The sequence below is a fragment of the Penicillium solitum genome (assembly GCF_028829755.1).
Source record: "Penicillium solitum strain IBT 25940 chromosome Unknown utg000001l_segment0_segment0, whole genome shotgun sequence".
Classification (NCBI taxonomy): Eukaryota; Fungi; Ascomycota; class Eurotiomycetes; order Eurotiales; family Aspergillaceae; genus Penicillium; species Penicillium solitum.
In genome coordinates, this window is record NW_027072121.1 from 8,773,427 (window position 1) to 8,800,939 (window position 27,513).

The window sequence follows — 27,513 nt, forward strand, 5'->3', positions numbered from 1 at the left end:
AGAGCTTTTGTCACGACTGTTTGGTCATACCCACGATGGCCTGGACCCTGGTTGCTACGATCATTCCAATTCTTCTTTTCTATCTTTGGAAAAGGGTTACATATTATCGAACGAAACAATATGCCGGGTTTCCCCAGCTTCCACCATCGCTACTATGGGGCCATTTGTCCACGCTCGGGAAACTCGTGAAGACAAATCGACCCAATATACACATCGGTCGGGTCAGGCACATTTGGGCTTGGAATATAAAACTGACTGTGGTTGTTAGATGAAATCCTTAAAGCCATGTACCATGGCCTCGGCAAGCCTGCGCTATTTCTTGTCGATTTGCGACCAGTGAGCCATCCTATGTGCGTGATCTGCGATCATGATGCCGCAGAGCAAATATCCAAAAGCTCGAAGCTCTTTCAGTACAGTGCACCCAAATCACACATATCTCGCTCGTACAGTGACATGATGGGTCCACTGTCCATTGTTCTTGCAGAGGTAGGTTGAAGGCCCGACCGAAGCACATATAGATTATACTAACCGGAGTCTAGAATGAAGAGTGGAAAAGCCTTCGCAAGCAGTTCAATCCAGGATTTGCCCATAAGCATCTCATCAATCTGATGCCATGTATTCTAGAAAAGACACAACTTTTCTTGATGAAGCTCGATCATTATGCCAGCACTAACGAAGACTTCCCACTGGATGAGCTGTGTACAAATTTGACATTTGACATTATCGGCGCAGTTACCATGGATATTGATCTGCATGCTCAACTCGGAGAAGAAAACCAAAGTGCAATCGTTCGACTCTTCCGCAAACTAGGCTCAACCTATCGTTCCGGACACGGCGGATGGAAACTATTACTCCCTCTGCAAAGAAAGTTAATTTCTCGTCAACTTGGTGCGCACATCAAAGAGCATATTAAGGAAAAGTTTGAGGGGCAGTCAACTTCACACAATCCGTCTCGCAGTGTCCTTGCTTTAAGTCTAGTCGAAACGCATGAGTTAACACCCGAAGTTCTAGACCGGACTTGCGACCAACTCAAGACTTTCCTATTTGCTGGCCATGATACAACAAGTATCTTGCTACAATGGACATTCTACGAACTAGCTCGGACTCCGCACGTCTTGCGCCGTGTTTGTTTGGAACTGGATGAGATCTTTGGTACTGACTCGCACCCAACCCACATTCGAGCTCAAATCTTAGAACACGGAGAGATTGTTCTCCAAAGAATGATCTACACCTCTGCTGTTATCAAAGAAATTCTTCGTCTGTATCCACCAGCTGCGACAGCGCGATTTTCCAACCCAAACACCGGTCTGAGCGTTCGACTACCAGACGGTCAAGATATGTGCCTGGATGGGTTGATGCTCTACAACTGCCAGAGTATCATACAGCGCGACCAAGCCGTGTATGGCGACAAAAGCGATCAGTTTATTCCCCAACGCTGGCTGGAAACCGGCTCCATCATACCGGCGAGTGCTTGGCGGCCTTTCGAGCGTGGACCACGCAACTGCATTGGACAAGAGCTAGCAAATATCGAAGCACTTGTGATTCTCGCATGTGCCACACGGCGATATGATTGGGAGAAGGTAGGACTTGGTTCGATCAAGCGGGATGATTCAGGTGCGCCAATTGAAAAAGAAAATGGACAATACGAGGTCCAGTCAGAGCTGTATAATGTAAGAGTTCTACAGCTTTACCGATATGCATTTACTAACAAGGTTTAGACACTGGAAATCACCTCCAAGCCAGTGGATGGAATGAGGATGCGAGTGAAAATAGCAAGAACATAGAATCTAATAGGCTAACGTTTATACTGGTTATAATGCAAACCTCTCAAATTATGAACCCTCGTATACAATATATCAGTTTATAAGAACGCGCTCTTTGACAGCACCCAAAATTCTTATGTAAAAGGGATGGCTGGCTGGATATATTCTGAGACATTCAATGCAGCCAAGGGCTTCTGCTCAGATGTCAGGTAAACTGGGTTCAATTATTCGAACCGCGAAGAGACGAAAGGATAAACCGAGAAACAGATGCATTGGGTTGAAAAGGTAAATCAATAACTAGTCAAGCCTGTGAGGCGACTATTTATCTGCATGGTCATTATTTTTAAAGCGGTTTTCTCAAGACAACAACATATCTATAGGTACACAGTTAACTATATATTAGACAAACTTAATAACAAGCTCTGCAGACTAACTAATATAAAAATCTATAGATAGATGTTGTCTCCTGGCCACAAAGCAAGGGATAATTGCAGAAGAACGAAAGGAACATCCCTTGGGCAAATAAATCCAAAAGCAATATTCTATGAAGGGAGGCTAGGCTGAGCATAGAATGTATGCCACTTATACGGAGTACTCCGTACAATATACGAGATTGCACACATTCCGTAGCTCGCGTCCCCGGATCGAACCGGCTGCGCCGATCACTCCTCATGCCAAGCAGGCGGGATTTTGATTCGAATCCATGTGGAGAGACTGAGTGAAACATGATCATTTAAATTCCACAGGCGGGCTTTTTTACATCCGAAGCTATAATTAGAGGGCTTTGATGTCGTCGGTGGCACTATACACTATATTGCAGACAAAATATACATACTAGTACATATTCCCCTATTTTACTCAACTATAAAAGCCTGGTTCTCACCAACTTATTAACGTTGAATATATTTCATCTACAATCCTCCCTCTCATCTACCATTGAACCACCACAATCTCACAATGAAGTTCACCACAGCAGTCGTCGCTTCCCTGGTCGGAACCAGCACCGCCTTGTTCGACAAGAACCTGCGTATGCAATTCTATACTCATCTACAATGTTTCGAACTAACAATTCCTTCTTTGTAATAATTTAGCTTGGGGTAAACGCGACTACGCCTGCGTAAACGTCTACCAAGGCATCCCTGACAACTCAACCGTCTCCGCTGGCCAAACCGTGCGTGTCCAGTTCGACCGCAAGCCCACGGGACGCTGCCCCGACCCATTGAGCCAATACCCCGGCGACGACTACAACGTGTGGTTGTACAATAACCCCGTGCGCAACCTGGATACCATCTCCTTCGACCAGTCTATCAAGATTACGGACGGTATCAAGGAGAAGGCGGGTCTTGTTGATATCACTATCCCGAAGGACTTGCCCCAAGTCAAGGATGGCTCGCTTTGGTATTTGAGAGTTGGGACTTCTCTCTCAACTGCGCCACAGGTATGTTTCTTTTCTTTTTTTGGTGGTTTATTTTTCGCTTTTGCCTTTTTTTCGGGGTGGAACTATCTGCTTTCGGGCTGTGTTTATCTTGGCTTTTACTTGGTTTCAGGGGCTAACCACTATTATGCAGATGCCCTCCTTGTTTAACGCTGCTGGGCCATTCACGGTTATTCGTGCATAGATGGCTTGGGCTCGATTTACAACTTGGCTGAAGAAGGTGTATGGTCTAATTTCTGCGTGTAATGATAGTCGTATCACTAATATGACTGCCATTTCTCTACTGATTACAACAGCACAAATAAATTGGAGCATATGTATATTGAGTTTGAGTTCAGGCTCCTGACCGATGAGAATAATCCAAGCCTTGTTGCTAAGATACTGTAAATAATTTGGTGCTTGGGCACCAGGCTCGGGATGACCATGCAGGATTCCGTAACGTCATAAAATGCGAAGTCTAACCATCTAATCACGGAAGGAGACACTGAAGACCTTGTAGCCACTGGCAGGTTTGGCATGGCTACCTTGAGCATTCAAGTGTCCGCGCTTGTCAATATCAATGTACTGTCCTTCCTCCACAAACTGCATGGTATAGCCAAGGCCACTACCTAAGAAGGTGAAATGCACTTGAGCTGCATCTGCGCTCTGGCCTTTGGGAAGTAAAGCACCACCGGGACCGACCCATCGACCATCCAGTGCACTGGAGATGGTAAATATATGGCTCTCCTCGTCATTGTTGTAGTGGATTACCCAACGCTGGGACTTATCGTTGTGCTGAGGGCTTGCAGGGCTGGACACAAGGTGGTTGTCTCTGGCCGGATTTGTGACGGCTACTCCATTCTTCTCAAAAACTAAGTATCGGCCCTCGGTGAGGTAACCGACCACTTCCTTGAAACCCTCTTCAAACCACAAAGTATTGACATCCGTTTGGTTGCTCTGTTCTCCATATGGGACATCAGGACGTGTCTGCGTGTGACGAGACTGGCAGTTAGATGTACCAGTATACTCGCCCTTGTCGTTGGTATCAACAGTCCCGGCATCTGGAAGATTGGGGAGAGAGTAGTCTGGATGGTCCAAATCAAGCGCGTTGACTAGACTAGACATGTGCTTGCGTCGCCATGAAACCATCTGATCGGTTGTGATATTTTTGTGTCCTCGCGCCGTTAACCATTCCTCAAGGAAGAGAATCTGAGAGTTATGATCTGCCCGCTCCGTGAACACGCGGTTTCCTCGGGTCCACGGGGAGATCATGTAGAATGGTACTCGGAAACCAGGCCCCACAAAGATATCCGAGAACATACCCAGGGGATCCTGCATCCAGTCTCCCGGGGTGTCTTTGGGGGAATGGAAGGGGGTGACATGGTCACCAAAGCCGCCAGTCTCATCAAAGCTGATCATCAGAAGCGTCGAGTTATACTTCGGGCTACCAGTGACGGCATCGACGACCTTCTTCTGGAGCCAGGCTCCATCCTTTGGCATATATGGTGGATGTTCAGACAACTCGGATGGGCCAACGATGAAGCTAACCTCGGGCAATGTGCCGTTGGCGGCAGCCTGATAGAAGGAATCGAGGCCAACAAAGGACATCCCCTTTTTGGCTAGAGGGCTATTTTTCGGGGCAGTTTGAAATTGCTCAAACCAAGCTAGAGGGTTATCATCGAAGTTGTTTGTGTCTTGGAAGAGTTGCCAAGAGACTCCTGCCTCTTCATAAAAGTCATATATGGTCTTCCATTTGAGTGGGTAGCAGTTGATGCCATGATCATCGCAGCCTGTATAATTCCGGTCAGATCGTGGAACAGCTAAGACATGATTGTCTGGAGGAATAAGAAGACAAGTAGAAAACATGATTGATGATACATACCTGGTACCTCATTGTTGTCAATATATACACCTCCCTGGTCCTTGTCCTGGGGACTGCCAGGAACATTGATCGAGCCGCTGACCAAAGTAACCCGATTAGGATTCGTGGCAGTGATTTGACTTTCCTGTTTGCAAATCAGTCTCCAATTTCGTTGGAATCGACTCTGGCCACGCACCTGATACATGTCTCCCGAAGTCCAACCTTCAGCAATAGCAAATTGAACTGGAATATCCTGCCGCTTCAAGTAGCCCCAGCTCCAAGGTGTGTTTTTAGTCACCCAGTGGTTGTTCAACCCGTTGTTTAGAGACTGTTGGTTCTCCTCATAGCCGTTGCTACCCGCAACCATGCACTGAATCGCATCATGCCAATCGCCACCTTGATATCCAAGATACCAGGGTAACAAGGTCTTGGTCTTGTTTGACTGAGCCGGCTCGACTAGTCTGACACGGAATATCAGAACCAATTTCTTCCCTTAGAGCTCCAGTACCTAGCACTTACTGATGCCAAACCGAGTTTCCGTCGGAGTTGACCTGGACATTGGGGTCATTGAATCCCCGGACTCCGGGCATAGTGCCAAAGTACTGCGATTTAGTGAGCACGGAGTGGACGGTTCATAACGCAGAGAAAATGTACCGTGTCCCACGAGCGATTCTCCTGCATGAAGATGACGACATGCTCGATGTCGCTTAAAGATCCACCAGAAGCGAGAACAGCCTCTAGAAGTACCGTGATGGCGGTACACTTCAGCAATTTGAAAGCCATGACTCGGTAATTGCAGAAGGGATGAGGGGAAAGAATTCAATTGAGAGAAGAGCCCACTACTTATGTACCCCCCAAAGAGGCATGCGGAGAGCGGAGAAATTCGAGCGAAGAGTAGGATTGTATGTACTTATGGATCCCCCCAACAAGCTTTGAGACTTGGTTACATCTGCAGGCGTGATTCCCTCGTGACGGCTCCAGACCGTTCAAGGAAATAACGAATCGGAATATAGGGATTGAAACACAGGGATGGGCTGGCATTCTTGGTGAGGCACGGCGCCGATCATGCACAATAGAATAATGCGCGTATAAATCGAGTTATAGTGGAAGAGAAGGTGCAGGTGCACTGTTGATCCAATCTGATATGCGGCTGTCTCCACGTGAAATTCTATTCCATGGTTCGATCAACGCTAAACAGGAACATACTTTCGGCAGGAACTATCTTGTTTACTTTTGGCTTAGTCCCTGCCACCACAGGTACTTTCCAGGTTAGTATGTACCTGTTTTATTTACTCAGTGTATATGGGATAAATGCCCTTGGACATTACATTCAACTAATTATTTTACCTTCGCTCTGATTGATCAAGAGGGGCACGTGTGTTGCATGTCTTTCTGTAAGGTCGCATCGCGTTGATCCTTTTGACAGTAAGGGTGGCATGAGGTCCTAGCGCGGAATGTTCTCTCCTCTAGCACTCGCTTAGTACTTGCCTTCTTTATATATAGGATATGCTCAAAGTTAAATGGGATATACTCCTCTTAGTTGCTTCCTAACCACGCAGAGGCAGTACGGTCGGAAAACTGTCCCCAGTCCAGAACAATTGGCCCCTCGACCAATGCCGGGGCTGTCACAGCGGCCATGGCCGATCGTTGGCTGCTCATTGGCTGCATGTTTACTGATCGGATTGGTGTATTTTCTCCAATCATCCATCTTTCTCGTGCCGTTGATTTTACCTGGGCGGCATCATCAAAACATTCAAGAACATGAGGCCATCACTGCTCGACCGCGGATAGAGCTTCACCCGCAGGATCATGTGCACCGGCCAGCGGCGACTCAATATTTGGATTGGCGTGTGACCTCGGGGTTTCGCAGACCAGATGGGGTATTGAAGCGGGTCTATCTCATCAACGGTTAGTTGAAGGAACTGACTGGTATCACCGTCGTCGATCTGACCGGAGGATATCGAACTAGGCCTGTTCCCTGGACCGACGGTGGAGGCCCGCTCTGGTGACACCTTGATCATTACTGTTACCAATGCCTTACCGGATGAATCAATTGCTATCCATTGGCACGGCCTTCATATGGCTAGTAAGCATCTGCCTTTGTCAGATCTCAATTTAAAGCATTGAGGCTAACCCACATAGATGCTATGGATGGTGCAGTGGGAATTTCACAATGTCCCGTGCCTTCTGGAGGACATTTTGTTTATAATTTGACAATTCCTTCCGATCAGAGTGGTACTTTCTGGTACCATGCCCATTCGGGGGTCTCACGGGCGGATGGCCTTTATGGTGGGCTGGTCGTCCATGCACCAACTTCCAAGTCGATTGCTCGGGGCATAATATCCCGGAGGCGCGATAATGCCCACCATTATACTTATGATAGAGAACTTTTGCTTCTCATCGGTGACTGGTACCATCGCCCTGCGCGTGATGTTCTTGAATGGTATATGGATCCAGGAAATTTTGGAAACGAGGTGAGTTCCGAAGTGTGGCCCCAAACGATTGGAGAGTGTTATCTGACACCAGTGTTAGCCTGTTCCTGATTCCTTGCTCATTAATGGGGCAGGGTATTTTGACTGCATGATGGCGGTACCTGCTAGGCCGGTAGACTGTATTGATCAGCAGGTGAATAATTCATTTATCGACCTCGATCCTCACGCGACATACCGAATTCGCGTGGTCAACACCGGGTATGCCACATGACTACCAAAACCAAATTGGTTATTAGCTGACCAGTTGATAGAGCTCTAGCTGGGCTGAGTCTCGTTTTCGACAACCACCTCCTGGACCTGCTTCAGATGGATAGTATAGATGTGGCACGCTCCAAAGAGACAAATGTAAATTCCATCGGCATACTCTTCCCCGGGCAGCGCATGGACTTCGTTCTTCGACCATTATTACAGACCTCTGAAAAGCAGTCACACATGATGGTTCAGTTGGATCAAGAGTATGAACAGACACTGCAGCAGTTATCGGGTGGTTGCTAATGTCTCACCAGTGGCTTCAAGTACGCCAACCCGGCACTGACGCCAGATCAGACCTTCCCGATCAACTACCGTTCTGATGCCGTCGAGGGACCCCCACTGAAGGCCCACCATCTCAACATCGGGGAAGCACCTTCTGCGCCCTCTATCCTCCGTTCCATTCCACCCACCGCGCAACAAACGCACGTGGTGTACACCAAGATCCAAAAATTGGCCCGATATTCCAACAAGCCATTCGGTTACTTTAATCAAACTACCTGGAAATCCCAGCTAGATCCACCCGTCCCATTGACCTCTATCCCACGAGCTAAATGGGATGCAAACCAATTCGCAATAACCACGGGGCTAGAGCCTGTATGGATAGACCTGATAATCAATAATCTTGATGAAGGATCTCACCCTTTCCACCTGGTACGAAGACCCCTTCCCCACACAATGGAAATAATCCACTAATTAATATCCACTGCAGCACGGACATCACTTCTACATACTCGCAGTACACCAAGCCGAATTTGGCTGGGGCTCCTACAATCCATTCATTGACAAAATCCCACCACACTTAGAATCTGACTCAGATGAGTTGAAAAATGATACAGTTGACGCTCATAAACCTAATGGCTATGATTCCCGTCTGTACGACACATCCCGGGCTGCTTTGCGTGACACAGTCCAGATCCCAAGTCGCGGCTATGCTGTTCTCCGTTTCCGGGCGAACAACCCCGGCATTTGGCTTTTTCATTGCCATATGCTATGGCATTCGGCGACAGGTATGGCTATGTTGATTGATGTGCAGGGCGATCCAACGGGATTGGCTGCGCACGCTAATGGCGGAGAATCATGTCCTGCTTTTTGAAATGTATTAATTAACTACAGCTGGCATTGGGATTAGCTAACCTGTTAGCAATCACACTCCAGACCCTAGCTTCTCATTCATTTTAGATATTTTTGTGAACTTTTGCCAACCCAGTTCTAGGCCCGAAGTGGACATCCCCGGAGATGAGCGACGATCGTCAGGGGTAACAGGAAGGGGTGGCTCACAGCCTATTGGAAAAGAGCTGACCAGCTATGGAGAACTTCGATCATTCCAATTGACGAGGAAAGAGGTCGTGTGTCAAGTCAAATCAAGTTTGGGACGATATTGACACTCCCAAGAGCCTCAAATGGTGGCTTCTCGCTTGATAGCCTCGAGATGACCTCGGACCACATTTGAAGCCCCCAGGGCCCTAACCCTGGTAAGGGACCGTCGACAGATTCTATGAAAATCCCGAGACCCAACTTCCTGGCGGATTCATTGTACTTTTGACTCCATACAAAGTACATCCAAAGTACGGAGTACATCCTCGGACGTCCTCAGATGGCCGTGTCGATCCCCGGGCCCACCCGCCCCAATGGCCCCCAATGGCCCACGTTCGCGTTTTCGCGTTTTGTGGCTATAATTTCTCCTTTCTTTTTTTTTTCCACCTGTAATTGGGGAGATATTACGCGTCTTTGCTATTAGCTATAGTACTCCCTCAAGATGCAAGCAATTCGTTGCGTTCGATCTTGGGTGCAGTCACTACAGCTCGGCCTCGTGACTATGGCTGAAGCCATTCACTCAGGGACATGGAAGGGACAGCAATATCAGCTCCAAGGGGCTCGACAAAAGTCTCAGTACTATTACTCCCAAAATACGAAGAGAACTTTTACTATTCCTGGGGTGGTGATAGGGGCTATGTTGGTCCTTTGGTATTTCTTCTTGCATCCTCTGCTTTATTTGACGCCCATCGACGAGCGTGCTTGCCAACATCCAGTCACTCGACTTGTTTATGATGCTGAGCAGGCTTTTAACAAAACGCTGGGGCGCCAGTCGAACTCGTTGGATGAAGCAGTGGCGGAATACCAACGACGGTATAAGATGCCACCGCCTCCCCATTTCGATGAATGGTATGCGTTTGCAATATCGCGAAACACAGTCTTGATTGATGAATTCGATACCATATATCATACTTTGCTGCCTTTCTGGGGAGTTTCACCTAGTACGATCCGTTCACGTGTGAGAGAGGACCTGGGGTATAATAATCATGTCATGGGCATTGCCATCCGCGACGGCAGAGCTATCCATTTGGGTAATGGCCAAGGGGGATTCCAAAAAGATGCAACAATGAAGATTCTTGACAAGTTCTCCCAATGGTTACCGGACATGAACATGGAATTCAACGTACACGACGAGCCGCGAGTGGTAATTCCGCATGAGGAGCTGCACATGATGATCACTGAAGGCTATGCAGCTCACGCTCGGCTGAGTTGTAACTCGTCGTTGTTGAACGTATTTTCTCCGGGCGATATGCATGACCCTATCCCACCAGTGCCGGTCTCCACGACCAGATTCAACAACATCGAGCGCCAAGAGACCTGGCTCTACTCGCGGCTTTCATGTCCACTAGACACACCTGCTAGGGCACTGGATAGTAACGCGCCAGATAACTCAAGTGCTTACGCAGTGGGTCCTCTGGGATTTGTGTTCAACCAGACTGCCGCTAGTGATATGTGCAACAGCCCTTCGCTGCGACATCGGCTGGGAGTTTTTGATCACCCAAACTCTTTCAAGGTGACAAACGAGCTGGTCCCGATGTTTTCCATGTCCCGTCCGTCTTCGTTCCAGGACATTGCAGTTCCCTCGCCATATTATTACGAAGGCATATCACAATTCGACGCCGAAACCTCAGTTGAATGGAACAACAAGAAACCCCAGTTATACTGGCGCGGAAAAACCACCGGAGGACATAGTCGGAACGGCACCTGGCATAACCTGCAACGTCAGCGTATCATCGGAAACCTGACCCATCCACAATCGCCCCAGTATCTTATGCAGCCAAAGAATGATTCAAGGTGTATTGCGGGCCGCAGTGAAGGCTGGGAGGTGCAAGTGGCAGATCGATCCCAGATCGAAGGATACTTCAATACCCATTTCATGGAGATTGTTGATTGCGACGAGGACTGCCATGACGAGCAAATGTTTTTCGACGATATCGCGGAACCAGACCCAGCAAGCGAGGCCTGGAAATACCGGTATCTGTTAGACATGGATGGTCATGCCTACAGCGGGAGGTTTTACGCTTTCATGCGCAGCAAGAGTGTTCCATTCAAGTTGACCTTCTTTCGGGAGTGGCACGAGGACGTCTTGGTCCCATGGGTCCACTACGTGCCGATTAACAAAGACGGGAATGAGATTCCTGAGTTGATACGGTTTTTCGAGGAAGATCCTGCTGGCCAACAGATTGCTCGAACCATCGGTGAAGAGGGCCAATCCTGGGCGGCCAGGACGATCAGGAATGACGATATAGACGTTTACATGTTTCGACTTTTCTTGGAGTAGGTTTGATGGAGCATATGTTCAGTGTTAATTTTTCTAACGTGAACTTGCAGGTATGCCCGCGTGCAAGATGACCAGAGAGAAAACCTGGGATATTTATTGTAGATGCCCCGTGGAAGATAAAGTATATCTACCACGGTAGGGTTTCTAACAAAACCCTTGCGAATGTGGAATGTGGTCGATGGGTACTCGAACCAATCCGAGTCCTAGGCACAACAGGACCACTGCATCCCTAACTTACCCAGATAGGATGAAATGGCCACTGGCATGGACCACTGCTATACGACATGCCCATGTTCCTGTTGCCTGCAGTCTGGATAGGACTTTTCAAGGTGAATGTCTTTGGGCTTTCACATCTGAACCAGACGCAGCAGTATGGTCTGCGGTTGTGCATCGAATGACCCAGTTCGACACTTCGCGGGGTACGGTGTGCTCGAGGACTCTAGGGGGGTCAATCGGCAACCGGTCTATCTGACAATGATGTTGGGTCCAAACAAGCTTGAACTGTTGCGAAGGGGACAGCCTGCGTGGATTTGTTTCTTTTTCCTCGGTTTATATTTGAACTGAATGGGAGAATGCATATACTACCATGGGTTGGTCTTCAGTTGTCCCTTGCACGGTTGCTTAGTCTGTGACGGGTTGAGACTTGTACGGGATTTCAGCGTCAGTTGACTTATTCATGGAACTGTGTCGTTATCTGACTACTTAACTACTTACATGACATGTTATTTAATGAACTATTTGGATATATATCTCAGGTTCTACTCCTGTGAGAATGTCAACGTGTAGAGACGCAGTAATGGCTTCCATTGGAGCTATAGACCACGGAAGAGGCAATCAAAAACGAGTGGACAAATATCTTCTCTAGCGAAGTCAGGCGTACAAGTTTCTCAGGCAGGAACTCCCCAAAATAATCAAGAAGTTCCCCCTTAGCCCCCCGAATCCAGTCTATTCTACTAATCTTCATCCGCCGCCCTAGAAAACAATAAATCCTGCCCATCCAGCAGGAACCTCCTCAAGAAATCCAAAGAAACCCAACAATACTTCTGCGGCGCACCCTTCAAGAACCCCTCAACGAGGGCCTCCTCCAAGCTAACAGGCGTTTTCAACCTCCACAGCGTGAGAATCTCATATCCAAACTTGGATTCACTCAATCCGGCATTGAACTTCGCATTTCCGATACCTCCATCATCAGGAACTTCTCCTGGGACTTTACCCGGAGAGATACGGGCAACGTATTCAATTCGTTTGATAGGGCTGGTGGTGTAGAACCAGATGTGTTGGATACTTGACGGGAGGAGATAGCTGCGGTATTCGTGGTTCTTGGACCCCGAGGCGATGTTTTGCACGTGCTCCGGTTTTATGCTCATGAAGATGTCTGAGGTTGACTTTGTCATTTTGATTGGTTTGGCTGGATTTGATTTTATTGTAGGTGTGGGGTTTGTGCTATGTTGATGCGGGGTGTTTTCTCATGCAAGTTTTATATAAGTTAGAGTGCCGATGCAGTCAGCTTTATGGATAATGGATGTATGTCATTTTTATCGTACAGACCATCATCAAGTGAGTTGTCCCGAAAAACACTATAGCAAATGAAGATACACAATCCCATAGAGATAGGAACCACGTTAGGTCCATAGGTTGAGAACGTACAGTCTGTGTACAAGGAATAATGCCAAAGGTAACGCCAATTCCCCCCTGAAAAGAAAAAAGGAATGGGTAATTACAAGAGTGTCCAAAGAGAGTAGATACAGAAATCCGAAAGAAAAAAAAGCAAAACCAGACTAGAGAGGGAAAGACCAGCTTTACCGTTCAGGTTCAGGAGCAAAGCAAAGAGTCTACGAAGCAGCGGCCCACTCGACAACCTCCAGAGCGCACATCACAAGCACAAGGGTTGATGGGAGGATCCTGGAAGAAAAGAAAGGCCATGTTAGCAATGATCAATGCTTGAGATCGACGACCAAGGGGTAGGGGTGTCTTTTCTTTATAAATAGGAGGGATAAGGACTTACCAGACAACGTAACTCTGGAACAAGAGTTTCGACATAGCGCCAACATAGACATTATTGATCTGACAGATCTGCGCCAACTGCAAGGCTGATGGCGCACCCGTGAGCAGGAAGCAGACAATAATGAAAATCGGATCATCGAGAATACTAATCGGCACAAACTTGGCCATGAGCGCCAAAATTGGAGCCATGACAAGAGTCGGAAGAAACATGCGCGCAACAAGTGAAGCGATGATAAGCTTGCGCTCGTCACGGGGATGTTCCACATCCGCTAGGGCCTCTTCGGGGATTGTATTGCGCGCGAGGTTCGCGCCGAGCACAACCAGGATCAGCGGAACGGCGACCTGTCCGTTCGACTCGATTGCGCGGGTGACTGAGTTACGTACGAAAGTCCCATCGTCGAAGAAGAGGTGCTGGAGCACCGGGACAGAAGCGACGATGATGGACACTAGCATTGCCCACAGGGGTGGGTTCATGAAGTCCCATAGGCCATGGAGGAAGCGACGCAGTCCGAGAGTGGTTGATGCGAGGCCCTTTTGGACGTTTGGCGGGAGGCGCGCGTGGATCGCGTTAATTTTCTTTTCGCGCCACTGGCTCAGGCGGTCTCGCGATTTGCGCAGAGACGCTTTGTAGCGCTGGAAACGCGTTTTCTCGGCTTCTTGGGCTTCGCGCGCGGTGATTTCGACATCCGGGAATTGGAGGATGTCGCCTTGGGAGCTTTGACGGGGGAGGAAAGGCCCGGTGGGTGGTGGTCCAATTACGGAGGGTGTATCATCCGAGTCCAGGTCGTCTGAGTGGGTGGAGGACAGCTTCGAGTAGGAATAAGCTCGCGTTGACACGGGTGTTTGGTCGCCGGATGGGAACGGGCGATCGGTGTGTGTTGCGTGGTGCAGATCGTCTGAGCTGCGTGTTCTGACTAGCGGTTCATCCGGGTCGGTTTGGTCCGGGTTGTCGCTATACCGCGCCTGGCCCTGTTCGATGATTGATTGGCCATTCTCGTCGCGTTCCGCCTCCTCGAGGTATCGATCCTTAGGCGCCAAAAGAACGTGGTATCCCCAGCTCCAGCGCACGAGTTGACCTAGCTGCTGGAAGATCAACAGGTATAGAATGCCGCGTGCAGCGACTTCGTCATCGTTGTCATTTGGAAGCCGGTCCCAGTGGAGGCCTTTAAGGGTCTGCGAGAGCGATATGACGAGAGAGATCGGCAGAGAGTTTGAATTGCCAAAGACCTACAGAGAAGGGGTCGTTAGGATGTGATACTCGACTCTCTCAAACGGCAGGGCCCACGACATACCGCCATGGCAGCCACGAAATTGGACTGCCGCTTCTTGAAACGGCAACATTTTGCGACAACGAAGGAACACAAATATGAGACGAGAGTCTGGACAATAAAAATAACCGGGATGATAGCCAGGTCTGTCAGCTTTTCAGCGGTTAACTGTGAGCCCAATTTGGTAAAAACTGGGAACAGGCATCAGCTACGCCACAAAAATATCTCATGAGAGCAAAGGAATCCATACTGAGGCAGGGGGTGAACAGAGTCACATTGAGGTTTGCCACCAGCTTCTGAGCATCGGCACCAAACATGCCCTGACGGGCGACAATGTAACCAGGGAGGCTGACGCAGACGACTTCCAGCACAGCTGAAAAGACGAGCAACACTAATTGAAAGAATGGAGGATGGCTTTCATGGGCGCTTATGAAGAAGCTGTTGCCCATTGGGGCCTGGGTAATAGCATTGACATTTTGAAATGATCGGGGCGAGTTAAAGATGGCCATCAGTCAAAAGATTGGTAGATGGGGAAAAATAAGAAGTGAAGAAGTTTAAGGAGAGAATTCGCCTTTAGATATGAAAGCTTGGCAGTCTTCCAAGGTTGCCCACGTTGATAGCTCTTTGGTGGAGATTTGTTGCCTTATCTTTTGAACTGCATTCACTACATTCACTACAGTAAGTTATGAATGGCGCAATGCTTGCAATTTAAATAATATGTCTACTATATCTACTATTCCTGAATTATATTTATTTTACTACATTAATCTAGTACATCTCTTAGAACAATATAGAAGGTAACCTTGGAAGTAGAGAGAGACCAAGTGAAGGGCAATGACGCATTTGGGGAGGCGATAGCATCATGCCAAGAATATGATATGTGCTAATCCGAATTAGGAAACATGCACAATATAGACTTCAATAGTGTAGATTGTATAGATTCTATAGTCAAAAGAGACAGAAAAAAAAAATAATGTGATTAAAGTAAATTCTCAAGACCCCGACCTAAAGTAAAGGACTGGTATAATACAAGAACAGACCTACAAATCATGTAGGTGAAAAAAATTCCCAACAAGGGATCATTGTCGGCTGTGCACCGGGGGCTGTGCAACATCAGGCACTTGACGCCTCATTCACAAAGCCCAATTTTTCGCCTACTTTGATGCGCTGGCCCTTTTCAATACTCCAAGTCCACCCATCACTGGGGACATCTTCCGGCCAGCCGGCATCAATGGACTTGCGAGTTCCAAGAGGAGCCTCGAACACAAGTACGATCGAACTGCCAAGCTGGAACCCACCCATCTCCTCTCCACGTTGGAGGGGATGTCCGTCAAGTGCCCGGCTGGCGTGGTGGTAAGTCGCCTCAACAAAGCCGGGATACTGCTCACCGCGCTTAGAAGCCAAGGCTGCGGCCAAGTCGGCAGCGGTATCAGTCAACAAGCTGTTCGTGCGCAGCTCGGAGTCAAAGTTGATTTTAATGGAGCCTACATTGGTAGCTCCGACCGGTGTGTAACTGAAGAAACCCCACCGCCATCGGCCAAGGAGTGCAACTCGCTCGTTGAGAGTGAATAGACCGGGTAGATGCCTCTGCAAGTATGGTGAAACCGAGTATAACTCGCCAGCAAAGTGGCGGCGGCTCTCGACCACCCAGGGAGCGGGGGAGTGGAAACGGTGGTAGTCACCGGGTGCTAGGTAAATCACAACGTAGAATAAGGCATGATTGGCGGCTGTTTTGGGTGAGTACCACGGTGTTCCATCGCCACGAGCCAGATCCTCTTGCACCTGAATTTCTGAGGTTGGTTTGGATGCGGTTGAAGCATCCAATGAAGCACGACGCTTGGGGGCACCGGAGTCTCCCGAAAGAAGGCTCGGAAGAGTGTAGGAAATCCCGTTCATGCGCGCAAACTCTTCATGCGCAGCCATGTTCTCGACGTCCTTTTGAGTTTCTTTCCGGCCCTGGTCCGTGAGTCGCTTGGTATGGTCGGCGTTCGCAGGTGTGGCTGATCCGAGGAGGGCATCCAGACTGTATGTCATTCCCTTGACTTGCTCAACTTCGCCCCGTTCGATCATTCCAAATTGTAAGATACGGCCGTCGGAGGGAGCCAGAAGAGCACGCGGGTCGGGGTCCAATGGTCGAACGCCAGGCTTCAGCTTACGGTAGAAGAATGCCGCCAGATTCGGGTAGGTGTGCAGGTCGGGCTCGGCAACCTCCTCAAGGTTGACACCAAAGGCCCAGGAATAGAGTTTGAATCCAGGAACGCGGAGGTAGTAAGGAAGTTCGATTTCGTTGAATTGGCCCCAGAGACGCGACATGGCCTTCAGGGGCAGAGTGGACATGATCTGAACATGCCATGGACCTGACAGGCTGATCCTCGGCCGAGGAGGTGGCCGTTTTCCATCTTCCCATTCATCGCCAGCTGCATCGCGAGCCAGCCGTTCCCGTTCCGCACGTTGCGACTTGTAGAAAGACAGCAACCCTAGCAACCCGATTCCGAGTCCGACTGGGATGGGATACCATTCGACCTTGGTATTGCGTAGAGCAAACCCTAGCCTTGACCCAAATCCTCCTCTGTTGTTTTCAGAGTTATTGTCCTTGTTATATTGTCTCCATGATTTAGACGAAAAATGCCGGAGGCTGGCCTTATGGCGGGCGGTGGCCCGGAACGAAAGAACCTCCATCGACGCAGCCCCGATCCGAGGGGCAACGGAAGGGCAGTGAAGGACAGGTGAGGAAGTGAAAAGGCGCTTGGCCATAATGTTTAATCCATCAGCCTGGAGCGCTAAAATCGACCCCTAAGCCCAGAGCGTTTTTTTCCGAAATGGGGAAACATGTTGTTACCGATTGACCGCCCGGCAGAATTGCACGTGGAGATACAATGGACGGCCTGTCTTTCTGTCTACTTTATATATCTCAAATACATTTCATTCTAAATGAGCGTTTCTGCGATTTTAACTCTTTGCATCTTATATCATCTTCCATCATTCTTCCCATTCTAATCCTAGCTGCTATAGAGTCTCCCAGAAGACACTACAACATCGAGATCGCTTATCGATTGATTGATGCCAGATATCAGCAACTAGATCAGCTCCATATGGGCTTTTTAGCTTGCAAACAACTACAGTTCTGAAACAATGGCGACAGGATCATCATCCCAGCCCATGCTAGAGGGGGACACACCGAGCACAATCACACTTCACATCCTCTGCCAGTCTCTACCCCCTCCAAGCCGGTTTACACTCGAGAACGTTCCACTCTCCTCCACAATTGCACAGCTCAAGAGCCGGATCGAACAATCCTTTCCGAATAATCCTCAAGCATCACACCAGAGGCTCATCTACCGAGGGAAACCCCTAACTGTAGATGACGCAACACTCAGAGTAGTAGTCTCATCTATGGAGGTAAGTGACGTGTTCCTAACCTGCACCATATGGCCTTTTGTCCTGACTTAATGGGACTTCTTTTGCAGGAAGGCATTGATAGTATGCACCTTGTGTTGCCACCTGAGCCGACACATACAGAAGCACCTTCTGCCTCTCAGATGCCGCAACACTCGCCTCTCGGGGATTCTGCCCAAGCTTCCACTTCCTCCTCCACCTGGTTTGGTGGCTCCAACCCTGATTCTTCGGCGACTGCAGCTAGCATGTCCTCATACCCGAGCATTCCCAGGACAATGGATTCCACTCCAGCTTCTCCACACGTGACAGTCAATCAATACGTCAACGCCTCTTCATTTAACCGACACTCAGAAACTACAAATGCAACAGAAGCCCATGGTGCAGAGTTCTCTCAGCGTATTCGCACGTTACGAGGTCACATCGAGGAGATTGAGAGACAGCTGGACCGACGCATCATGCCATCCATGGAGAATATCATTCGTATACGGAACCAGCTTCTTGAAATTCAAGATGCACGACCTGCGAGTCAACTTCCTCTGCCCGGTGTTGCGGAACTGGTTGCTCGTATTCTTGATGCTCAACAACGCGCCCGTCTCATGGAATTTATGCAACAACAGCATTTGCAAACAAGCGGTATAGCTCAGAGCGCCTTTGTTGCCCAAACAAATATTTCGACCACGCTCGGATCAAACTCCACTCAGCTCTTCATGCTCGCCTCGCCAATGGGAGATAATCATAGTGGTCTCGAGAGACAGCACCACTTGGTAGCCCGGCCCATAACGCAGCAGCCTGTTTCGCCCAACACGGCCCCTACCAACGAATTTGGCGCGCCTCGAGCACCTCCAGCACCCCAAGCACCACAAGTACCACAAGGACCTGGCCAGAACGCAGCGGTAGTTCAGAACGCCGTCCGCCAAGCAATGCTCAACCAGCAGCGCCGCGGCAACAACATCGAGCACGCCGGCCTGGCACGTCATATCCGCCGCATCTGGCTATTCACCCGTCTGTGGCTCTTCTGCTACCTCACCAGTGCCCCTGGCACCTGGAGGCGTTACATCTTCGTCAGCATTGCCTTGCTGGTAACGTTTTTCTCTGAAACCGACATCCCGCGGCAGTTTGCGACTACGATTATTAGTCCCATCCAACGTCATCTCGAGGGCCTCACCCATGCCGGTGGCCCGGCAGATCGGGCCACCCAAGCTGGAGCCAATGACGCTGTTGCAGAGTTCAGTATTTGGGACCAGGTACGCCGCGCGGAGCGAGCCCTTGTTTTTCTTTTTGCGAGTCTAGTTCCCGGTCTCGGTGAGCGGCATGTCCAGGCTCGCACTGCGGCAGATCAAGCTTTCTTGGCTGAGCAGGAGCGTCAAGCGCGGGAACGTCAGGAGCAGGAGCTGGCACGGGAGCGGGAGCGCCAGGAGCAGGAACGGACTCAAGCTGGTGTGACGGAGGGCACGGTAAATGCAGGTACTGAACAAGAGTAGGTTCCTGCCGCGCATGTACAGTCTGGACAGGGTCCAGCAGAGAGTTGATCTATACCGGGAAGTATATTTGCTTTTCATATCCATGTTTTTGATTAGCGGTAGCGTCTTTCATCTAGTTTCTACAATTGAACTCAACGTCAGCTAAAGTGACCCACAACAATGTCCTCTATAAAATCAAGTTCATGAGGCGATCACGCCCTTCTTCAAGTCAATTGTCCATATCGCTTCGGACTAGATGCTTCTATTATGTACATCATATATAGTTCTAGGCGCCTAGCAAGAAATGTTGCTTCTATGTTCATCTTGTCTTTCTCTTATACCGCTAGCAAAAGCTAGTTGAGAACGAGAGCCATCCTGCGAGGCATAGGTTGACAATTGCAGCGATAGACCATGACAACTCAACCTGTGATAGCCTAACTTGCCGGTTTGTGGTCATTGTTTCGGAGTCGCCGATAACTGATGATCTCAGAAGGATGAAATGATACCCTCGTTCGATTCATCACAAGCCATTGCCCCAGTATGATTGCGTCAATCATCAACTCATAACTTCGTAACACCTACATTCGCAGGTGGCTCGGAAGGCGGAGCCATAGGACCCGTATTAAAGGATTCTTCGCCATCAAAGTGCCTGCCGGAGTCTATGTCAATATTCTCTGTCGACACCAAAAGGGAAATGAAAGGAATGCACCCACCATCCGCGCTCAGCACCGCCACTCAAAAAGCTACAATCTCCATTCGCAACACAGTCCCATCCACCCCCAACACCACGCCCATTCTTCCACTGCGGCGGGGATCCAGATGCACGAATGAACGTCGTACCCTCAGCAAGTGGCTTCTCATTGGAACTTTCTTTCTGGTCGCTGCTCTGTCCAGCACTGGCGGTAGAAGAATCCCCCCTCCTCTTAAAAGTACTCAAACCAGCTGTGAAAACATTAAAGTCCTCTTCGGAACTATCATCCGGCATTTGACCCGTAAGAGCCCGTCCCATGGCAATGAGCGGCGCAGCATGCGCGCAGATCAGGATGGACTTGCTGGTTCTTTGGTCTGGTGGAAGCTCTGCTTCCAGGGCGGAGATTTCTTCGTCGATGTCGGCGATTATGCCTTCCAGGGCTGTTGCTACGCGGTTGTGGAGCTGCGTGATTGTCTCGCCGCGTCTCGAGGGGATGAGTAGGGGTTTGTAGGTTTGGCTGGCTTCTGAGAGGAGGGCTGGGAAGTGGGTGGACATTATTTCGAAGGTTGGGTGGGCTGGGTGGTCGAAGAAGTCTGTTGCGCCAAACCATTCTCTGGATTCCAATTAGCTTTCCTGGTTACTAAGTTGCTTGTAAGGTGCTTCTTTTGTTTGGGAAGAGAGCGAAACGCTTTGTTGGGTAGGATAGAAGGAAGTATAAGTATAAATAGAGATATGACTTACCCTAGCCCATTTTCAATTCGTACATCAAACTCCGCATGCCGATCAATTGACCCAGACTGGCCATCTTGCTGGCTGTTTCCTGACTCGGCTGATATTCTCTTCAGTTCTTCAACAGATGGTTGGATTGTTTGAAGGCAGCGGTAGAAGGGACTCGAGTACACACGGAATGGCTTCGGGTGGAATTGCGGGCCGACAATGTGTTCCGCCAGCTCGTGTGACTGGTGCACGCCGTGTGAGGTCAGCGCCGGGTCTGCTGGGTTTCCTGTCGGCGTGGGGAATTGGGACCTGTATGTGCCCGTCCGGAAGTCAATGGTCCAGTTGAGGCGATGCTGTCATGGTTAGGTCTACGAGCCCAGATTTGAGGGGATAGAGCACATACCCCATGACGGGTCAGATATATCGTGTCCAAGGGCATGGCGTATGAATACTTGAGTTGCTCAACGTTCAACTATGTACAGTTACTGACTTGACTGGCCTTGCGGGGGAAAGGCAGAATACATGTACGCCGGGGGCGGTGAAATTGTACCTCGGTCCGGCTTGGGCTACGATAGAAGCAGAAAAAGGAGTCAATGGTACGAACATTGCAGACCGGAATCATCTAGCATTGATATACGAGCGAACCATGTACTCTGCAAACCATCAAAAGTGCGGAACAGGAGGTATTTTGTTCACAGCTACAAAGTCCAGATTACATTCCAGGGCCCAGCCCAGTAAAACCATCGCTATGCATAACCAGTCAAAGCAAGAACTTTTCTCAATTCTTTTTTAGAACGACTCCATCTAGTAGAAGAAGCCGAGGAGCTTGCCAGCAACGTGCTTGCGGCGAGCCTCCTCGTGGTCCATGATACCGGCGGAGGTGGTCAGGACAACGTAACCGAACTGACGGGAGGGAAGGAGCTGGGTAGCCCACTTCTCGAGGTCACGGAGCTGGACGGGGTAGCGGGGGTTGATGACACCACACTTGTTGAGACTAGAGACATGAACGTTAGCTTGATGGTCCATTGAGACTGATAGGTGTAATTGTGAATACGTACCGGCCGTTGAGCTGGATGACAATCTTGCCGGAGCGGTGGTCATCGACCTCCTCGAACTCGCCAATGTAACCTGAAAGAAAAAAAGAGTCAGCATGTTGTGAAGATTTAAAAGTCGTCAAATACTGAAAAAGCCATAACAGCGCTTTGGAAACGTGTAAGATCTTCGCAAATTAATATATCGGACACTTAAAAGGCAGACGTCGTAGGTTGTTTGAGACCGGCCGCCTAGTTATCAGCCCGAATGGGTGGGACAAATATTTTCAAGACAGGTGATGTAAAAAAAACAGCAATGAACAGAAGAAAAGAAAAGAAAAAAAAAAGACAAGGAAATTTTCAAATTTCACGTACCGTGCTTCTGCATGACAGCAAGGAACTTGACGATGACCTTGGAGGAAGGACGGATGAGGACCTGGCGCTTGCCGGCCTTCTCGGCGTTGTTCATGGCGTTAAGCGCATCGTTGAGGACGGAGGTCTTGACCATTTTGGCGGTTTAGTAGAATCGAGATTCTCAAATCGTAACGTTTAAAAGTAAAGATTATGAGGTATCTGTTCAACGAAGGCGGTTCAAGTCAGCCACCACTAGTCTTCGAGCGCAAAGAGTGCCCCTTTTTGCATTGCAAGGAGTTCTTCAGCCCGTGCCGAGTTGGGAGATGCGTATCATCTTGGCTTCCTGGATCACGATTCCTGAGAATTATCTATAATTCACATATGGAAGCAATCTAGACAAGATGATTGCATCCCCAGACTAGCTGAGAGGCTGTTGTTGGGGGAGGGAATAGCACATACCTCGAGAGATGGTCGTCGATGGATGAAGCGGAAGAAATCGTCGATCGGTCAAAGTTTGGTTTTCGGGTGGTGCGCGGGTAGGGTTGGGACGCGTGGTAGCCCTTATCCATTTAGTCACGTGACGATAGGAAAAACTCACAGATTGGTGCCTTAATACTCCAAGGCATCACTATTTTCTGCATGTTAACTACACTACAATGGATGTACAATGTGGCTGAAACTCCAGGGCTGTACCTACACCATACTAAGTGTAGCAGCAAAAGAAGAGAGCTCGAAAGATAAAACGAAAAATAACCATTAAAACTTCAACACAGATAATCATACAGACATCTTTACTTCTACTACTACTAACTCATCAGCACGTCATTCACTTATTCCATCCGTGGGCAAGGTTCAGATGGATGGTTCTATACATGATGTTCCAGCGTGATAGCTTGGTTGTGGGCAAATATCGGCGGCGTATACGAGGAAGGGAGACGAAATCAGGGACAGCTTTTTCATGACAATGACTCTTTTCTGGAGGGGGTGACATGAGGGGAAGGGATACATGAATGGGGAGCACAGTAGAGGGGGAAGGGGGATACATGAATTCTTGGGCTACATGAGTCGCAATGCTATAAGATGCGAGGGAAGGGGTCTTGTCTAATTAAAAACAACATAGAAGGGGGATTGGGAAAGGTGAAAAGGTGAAAAGGGTTGTATCAAGAAGAAAAAGGAAACTCAGACAGGGCCATACAGGAATTGGGAAGGGTAACTCATTCGAACGTGTGTCATCAGGGAATTGAGCACCAGCAAAGGGTTTGGGGGAACGGAGTTCGTGACCAAAGGGAGTGATGGGAGGGGGATCCTGTGCTGGGAAATAAAGAGGAGAGGGATTCGAGGCTAACGGCCAGGCGCTCGGGTTCGATAACGTCGAGAACGGGACAGCTACACTGCACAAATCAGGAGCACCAATTGGGTGTGGGCTCAAGCAGCCCTAGGACCTGTGGCATTGAGGCCAACAGGCCCGATGTAAGTGGCAGATGCTTTGGAGACGGAATCGGACCACAAGCACTGGTAACCAACCGGGTGAGAGATAAGTGGCAGCTTATGCCATACCAGCACCCATGTTGATCTGGCGCTTGACCTGCTCGCGGGTCCAGCGGGCAGTCTCAATTGTGCGCTCGCTGTACTGTCTGGTTGTGCGGGTCTCTCTCACGAGAGAGGTGACCCAGTCGTTGCGGAAGTAGGCAGCGAGCTCGCCGTTGGGGAAGGCATCAGCAAGATCACTAGTGAACAGTTAGTATAGACAATCAAGACTAGAAGATGTCAAGACATACCCAATAACACCCATGGCAGACCGCATAAGACCTTCGCTGCGGTTGCTCTCCTGGGAGATAATGTGAAGAAGCTGGAAGATAGACTCGATGAAAGGCTGGAGTTGGGTAACTGTGATCTAATTAGCATGCTGACATCGTATCTGGGTGGGGAGTAAAGAGCAACGTACTAGAAGGAGTGCCCTTGTAGGACAGAAGAATACCACCCCAAGCATCCATGATGCCCTCACGGAGAGAAACAATGTAATCCACCATGTCGTATGGGAGGTCGGAGCTGGTGGTCACGCTGGAGGCTTGCTGGAGAACCTGGCCAACGACCGCCAAGTACGTGTCGAAGTTGGTTCCGATGGCCTGCGCGATATCGCCGAAGGTCTCAAGAATCGCAGGCTTGAGCTGGTTGGTGGAAGTCTATTAGAGGAATTAGCATCGGATGTCAACTTCAGTATATCTGAGGGGAAAATCTCACCTGGAGAGTCTTGAGAAGGAGGTTCATGAAGGTGTCGCAGTAAGGCTGGACCTTTTCGTTCAAAGCACGAGCAATGTCACTGACCAAGCCGATGGCCATAGAGCAGAGACCGGGCTCTTCCTGGTTGCCCAGGGCGTTATACAGGAATGGGCTGAATGACTCCATGTACTTGATGAAATCGTCCTCAAGAGCACTGGCAATAGCACCAACGGTGGCAAAGATAACATCCGGCACGCTTGACTTGGCGCCAAGGGTAGTCAGTACCTGAAGCAGCACGCTCATGATACGGTCAGCCTGAGGCTTGATCTCGGCCTCGAAGCGCTGGACGATGGCCAGAATGACACTGATCAAGCTAGTCTGCATCTCCTCGAGGAGAATACGGTCCTCGGCGCTAACGACCTGTTGCTGCATGGGGACAGTGTGCTCAAGACGCTGAATAATAACATCCGAGAGAGTTGCAACCATGGGCAGGCTGTCATTGGCAGAGTTCATAACAAAGGAGTTGAGAACTTCGTATCCAGCGGTACGGAGCTGGTTATCGGCGTCTTGTCTGTACGGGCGTTAGATCAAAAGAACCAAAGGGATATCATTCAGGGGACATACCGCTCGGTCACGGTCAGTAGGGACTTCACACTGTCCTCAAAGTGCTTCGACAGAGGGTTGGTCTGCGAGCCATCGTCACCAGCGAATCGGTCTGCGACGTTCATAAGAGCCCAGCAGCAGGAGCTGGCAATCTTGGGGGAGTTGGCGAGGCCGTTGAAGAGGCAAGAGATAAGCGGCTGGAGGTGAACCTCAGGGTCGAGAACCTCAGGGCAGCAGTCGCACACGCGACCCAGGGCGTAGGCAGTGGAGTCCCGGACGGAGATGGAGCTATCCTCCATCATGCCAAGCAAAACAGACAAGGCCTGCTTGATCAGTGGCTCCAGAACACTGGGCTCGGGGCCTTCCATAATGGCACCGAAAGCAGCGACGGCGGCATCACGACGGTGCCAGTCCTCGTTACGGATGTTCTCCTCGACAAAAGTCACGACGGGCTGGATAACATCGCCCTGCACACACTGGGCATAAAGCTGCATAGCCTGGTAGGCAGCACGAGAGACATTGTACTCATTATCATCAGCATCCTCGTCCTGTCGGCACATAGATTGGAGCAAGACGGGAACAACCTCGCGGGTGGCGACTCGAGCAAATCCGAAGAAAGGACGAGCCTCAACACCCTCTTGCTGAGCCTATAAGAAACATAACGTCAGCACATGGTCAAAGTCACTCGGTCTCATGCGCTTGATACATACCTCAGCGTTGTCATCCTCGATGGCAATCTCCTCCTCACAGACAGTACACCAGAACTCAATAGCCAGCTTGGCGACTTCCTCCTCCTCGCTCTTCATGCCCATGATGCTCAGGCCGAACAGAGCCTTCTCCATGTAGAAGCGCATCTTCTCGTAGTAGGATCCCATGATACGGTTCAAGCAGCCGAATGCAGCAGCCTGCACACGGACCTCATCGGCCTGGGTGGCCTCGCAGACAACCTGCATAATGTAGTTGCGCTCTCCCTCATTGTCCATGTTGGTTCGCACGAAATCGACGGCATCACTGAGAGCGGCGATAGCGGCGTAACGAACATCCATGTTCGGCTCCTCGCGCCGAGCACCCTGGACGACCGCAGTAAGGATAGCATTGGAGTGTTGTGTCAGACTAGCCCGGAGATCGGGATCTTGCGACTCGCAAATGTAACCGATGGCAGTGAGAGATGACTGCTTCAATGCGTCGTTTCCACTGGCGACATTTTGGACGAGAATGCCCATCAACTCGGGCCACTCACCACGCGGCAACTCGATGGCGGCGATGGAAACAATCAGTGTGGCGGCGGCATTTCCAGCGCGAGCATCGGGTGACTGCAGGGTCTTGAGCGCAAGCTCTTTAACCTGTGTCTTGGTCTCGGCGTTGATGCTCTGAGCCCATCGGAGCTGCACCTCGCGCAACTTGGCTTGATCCCGGAAAGTGAAAGCGTTCTTCAAAGCGATACCGGCAGCGACACGGATGTGAGCGGGGCTGCTCTCGTTGGCAAGTTCCTGGCCGAGGGTGATAAGGTAGGCAGCCTATCGGGCGACAGAAGTATCAGCATTCGGGATCCTGGGGAAATATTTCATGACTCGTGGCAGAACGAAGGGGGGGTAGGGGGAGACACATACGAAGTCAACCTCCGCGGCGTGAGCTAGCTGCTGCTCGGCATTGCTACGCTCGGCCGCATCTGGCGCGAGGGTGCTCTGCAACACCTGACGGGCGTCCATGATGTGCAAAGAAATGAAGGATGTGGGGGGAAAAGAAAAAAGAAGGAAAAAAGAGGTGGAGAAAAGATTGGAAAAAAGACTTTAAAACCCCTCTGGACCCGAATCAATCAAAGGGTTCGACACTCGGTGATCACCACGATAGAAGCTGTGGTGGAAAGAGGATTTCCTGTGGAAGAGTGGGAAGAAGGGACGGGTGTTTTTGTGGATATGACGAGGCGGCATGCACTAGGTCTTTCCGCGACAAGAGGCACAGAGAGGAAAAGGTGCCTTGAGTGCACGCCCAGATTTCAACACACAATAATTGGGTGGGGAAGTCTGGAGAAGATGGTAATAGCTGTGGAAGTGCAAAATATGTGAAGAGACTAAAACAAAGATTCGAAGCAAGAAACACCACAATGAGTGAGGTTCTACGGGGGTCGCCCTCTGATTGGCCCCTGTGCGGGGGTTAGTCAGATGCACGTGATTGCATGCCCCAGGCATGATTCCTCCCTTGCTCAGCCAAGGACTTGCTACAAAAAAGTGACGGATCTGAGAGTCTCCTACTTTGACGAGCTCAGTTTTGACTGTCATTCTCTACCTGTTCGTCGGTGCATTTTTTGCAGCTCGGGGGGGGGGGGGCATCATCAGTGTCGAGGCGATGCAAATTTTGCACCTGTTGCATCTCCATCGGATTTCCCACTATG

The 27,513-nt window shown here is 49.7% G+C and overlaps 13 protein-coding genes across 13 annotated transcripts; 5 read left to right on the forward strand and 8 right to left on the reverse strand.

Annotated features, from left to right (window-relative positions):
* Positions 1-35: 35 nt before the first annotated feature.
* Positions 36-1,784, forward strand: N7455_003391 (cytochrome P450; the record flags this gene model as incomplete). The annotated part of the gene is made up of 4 exons (XM_065604474.1): positions 36-216; positions 269-486; positions 540-1,670; positions 1,719-1,784. 4 exons carry the CDS (start codon positions 36-38, stop codon positions 1,782-1,784), a joined length of 1,596 nt encoding a protein of 531 aa, XP_065462965.1.
* Positions 1,785-2,720: 936 nt separating this feature from the next.
* On the forward strand, positions 2,721-3,382 carry N7455_003392 (uncharacterized protein; the record flags this gene model as incomplete). Its single annotated transcript, XM_040961421.1, has 3 exons — positions 2,721-2,790; positions 2,855-3,201; positions 3,332-3,382. The coding sequence occupies 3 exons, from the start codon at positions 2,721-2,723 to the stop codon at positions 3,380-3,382; spliced, it is 468 nt and encodes a 155-aa protein (XP_040808149.1).
* A 281-nt stretch (positions 3,383-3,663) lies between these two features.
* N7455_003393 (nonhemolytic phospholipases C family protein) lies at positions 3,664-5,821 on the reverse strand (the record flags this gene model as incomplete). Its single annotated transcript, XM_040961444.1, has 5 exons — positions 3,664-4,967; positions 5,060-5,183; positions 5,235-5,499; positions 5,558-5,640; positions 5,693-5,821. The coding sequence occupies 5 exons, from the start codon at positions 5,819-5,821 to the stop codon at positions 3,664-3,666; spliced, it is 1,905 nt and encodes a 634-aa protein (XP_040808150.1).
* An 830-nt stretch (positions 5,822-6,651) lies between these two features.
* On the forward strand, positions 6,652-8,875 carry N7455_003394 (uncharacterized protein; the record flags this gene model as incomplete). The annotated part of the gene is made up of 7 exons (XM_040961442.2): positions 6,652-6,946; positions 7,008-7,124; positions 7,181-7,512; positions 7,571-7,728; positions 7,782-7,985; positions 8,037-8,433; positions 8,492-8,875. The coding sequence occupies 7 exons, from the start codon at positions 6,652-6,654 to the stop codon at positions 8,873-8,875; spliced, it is 1,887 nt and encodes a 628-aa protein (XP_040808134.1).
* A 663-nt stretch (positions 8,876-9,538) lies between these two features.
* Positions 9,539-11,377, forward strand: N7455_003395 (uncharacterized protein; the record flags this gene model as incomplete). The annotated part of the gene is made up of 1 exon (XM_040961416.1): positions 9,539-11,377. The coding sequence occupies one exon, from the start codon at positions 9,539-9,541 to the stop codon at positions 11,375-11,377; it is 1,839 nt and encodes a 612-aa protein (XP_040808110.1).
* Positions 11,378-12,330: 953 nt separating this feature from the next.
* On the reverse strand, positions 12,331-12,771 carry N7455_003396 (uncharacterized protein; the record flags this gene model as incomplete). The annotated part of the gene is made up of 1 exon (XM_040961413.1): positions 12,331-12,771. The coding sequence occupies one exon, from the start codon at positions 12,769-12,771 to the stop codon at positions 12,331-12,333; it is 441 nt and encodes a 146-aa protein (XP_040808114.1).
* Positions 12,772-13,209: 438 nt separating this feature from the next.
* On the reverse strand, positions 13,210-15,158 carry N7455_003397 (Auxin Efflux Carrier superfamily; the record flags this gene model as incomplete). The annotated part of the gene is made up of 4 exons (XM_040961410.1): positions 13,210-13,279; positions 13,383-14,608; positions 14,674-14,840; positions 14,900-15,158. 4 exons carry the CDS (start codon positions 15,156-15,158, stop codon positions 13,210-13,212), a joined length of 1,722 nt encoding a protein of 573 aa, XP_040808124.1.
* A 604-nt stretch (positions 15,159-15,762) lies between these two features.
* N7455_003398 (phosphatidylserine decarboxylase 1) lies at positions 15,763-17,328 on the reverse strand (the record flags this gene model as incomplete). The annotated part of the gene is made up of 1 exon (XM_040961414.2): positions 15,763-17,328. One exon carries the CDS (start codon positions 17,326-17,328, stop codon positions 15,763-15,765), a length of 1,566 nt encoding a protein of 521 aa, XP_040808111.2.
* A 453-nt stretch (positions 17,329-17,781) lies between these two features.
* N7455_003399 (uncharacterized protein) lies at positions 17,782-19,526 on the forward strand (the record flags this gene model as incomplete). The annotated part of the gene is made up of 2 exons (XM_040961435.2): positions 17,782-18,048; positions 18,117-19,526. The coding sequence occupies 2 exons, from the start codon at positions 17,782-17,784 to the stop codon at positions 19,524-19,526; spliced, it is 1,677 nt and encodes a 558-aa protein (XP_040808152.2).
* A 540-nt stretch (positions 19,527-20,066) lies between these two features.
* Positions 20,067-21,352, reverse strand: N7455_003400 (uncharacterized protein; the record flags this gene model as incomplete). The annotated part of the gene is made up of 4 exons (XM_040961445.2): positions 20,067-20,154; positions 20,219-20,809; positions 20,938-21,266; positions 21,317-21,352. 4 exons carry the CDS (start codon positions 21,350-21,352, stop codon positions 20,067-20,069), a joined length of 1,044 nt encoding a protein of 347 aa, XP_040808113.2.
* A 365-nt stretch (positions 21,353-21,717) lies between these two features.
* N7455_003401 (40S ribosomal protein uS8) lies at positions 21,718-22,452 on the reverse strand (the record flags this gene model as incomplete). Its single annotated transcript, XM_040961426.2, has 3 exons — positions 21,718-21,907; positions 21,972-22,041; positions 22,320-22,452. The coding sequence occupies 3 exons, from the start codon at positions 22,450-22,452 to the stop codon at positions 21,718-21,720; spliced, it is 393 nt and encodes a 130-aa protein (XP_040808137.1).
* Positions 22,453-22,540: 88 nt separating this feature from the next.
* On the reverse strand, positions 22,541-22,867 carry N7455_003402 (uncharacterized protein; the record flags this gene model as incomplete). Its single annotated transcript, XM_065604475.1, has 2 exons — positions 22,541-22,655; positions 22,758-22,867. The coding sequence occupies 2 exons, from the start codon at positions 22,865-22,867 to the stop codon at positions 22,541-22,543; spliced, it is 225 nt and encodes a 74-aa protein (XP_065462966.1).
* A 977-nt stretch (positions 22,868-23,844) lies between these two features.
* N7455_003403 (karyopherin beta) lies at positions 23,845-26,830 on the reverse strand (the record flags this gene model as incomplete). Its single annotated transcript, XM_040961447.2, has 7 exons — positions 23,845-24,025; positions 24,077-24,185; positions 24,244-24,481; positions 24,540-25,089; positions 25,143-25,768; positions 25,832-26,638; positions 26,732-26,830. The coding sequence occupies 7 exons, from the start codon at positions 26,828-26,830 to the stop codon at positions 23,845-23,847; spliced, it is 2,610 nt and encodes an 869-aa protein (XP_040808127.2).
* Positions 26,831-27,513: the final 683 nt, after the last annotated feature.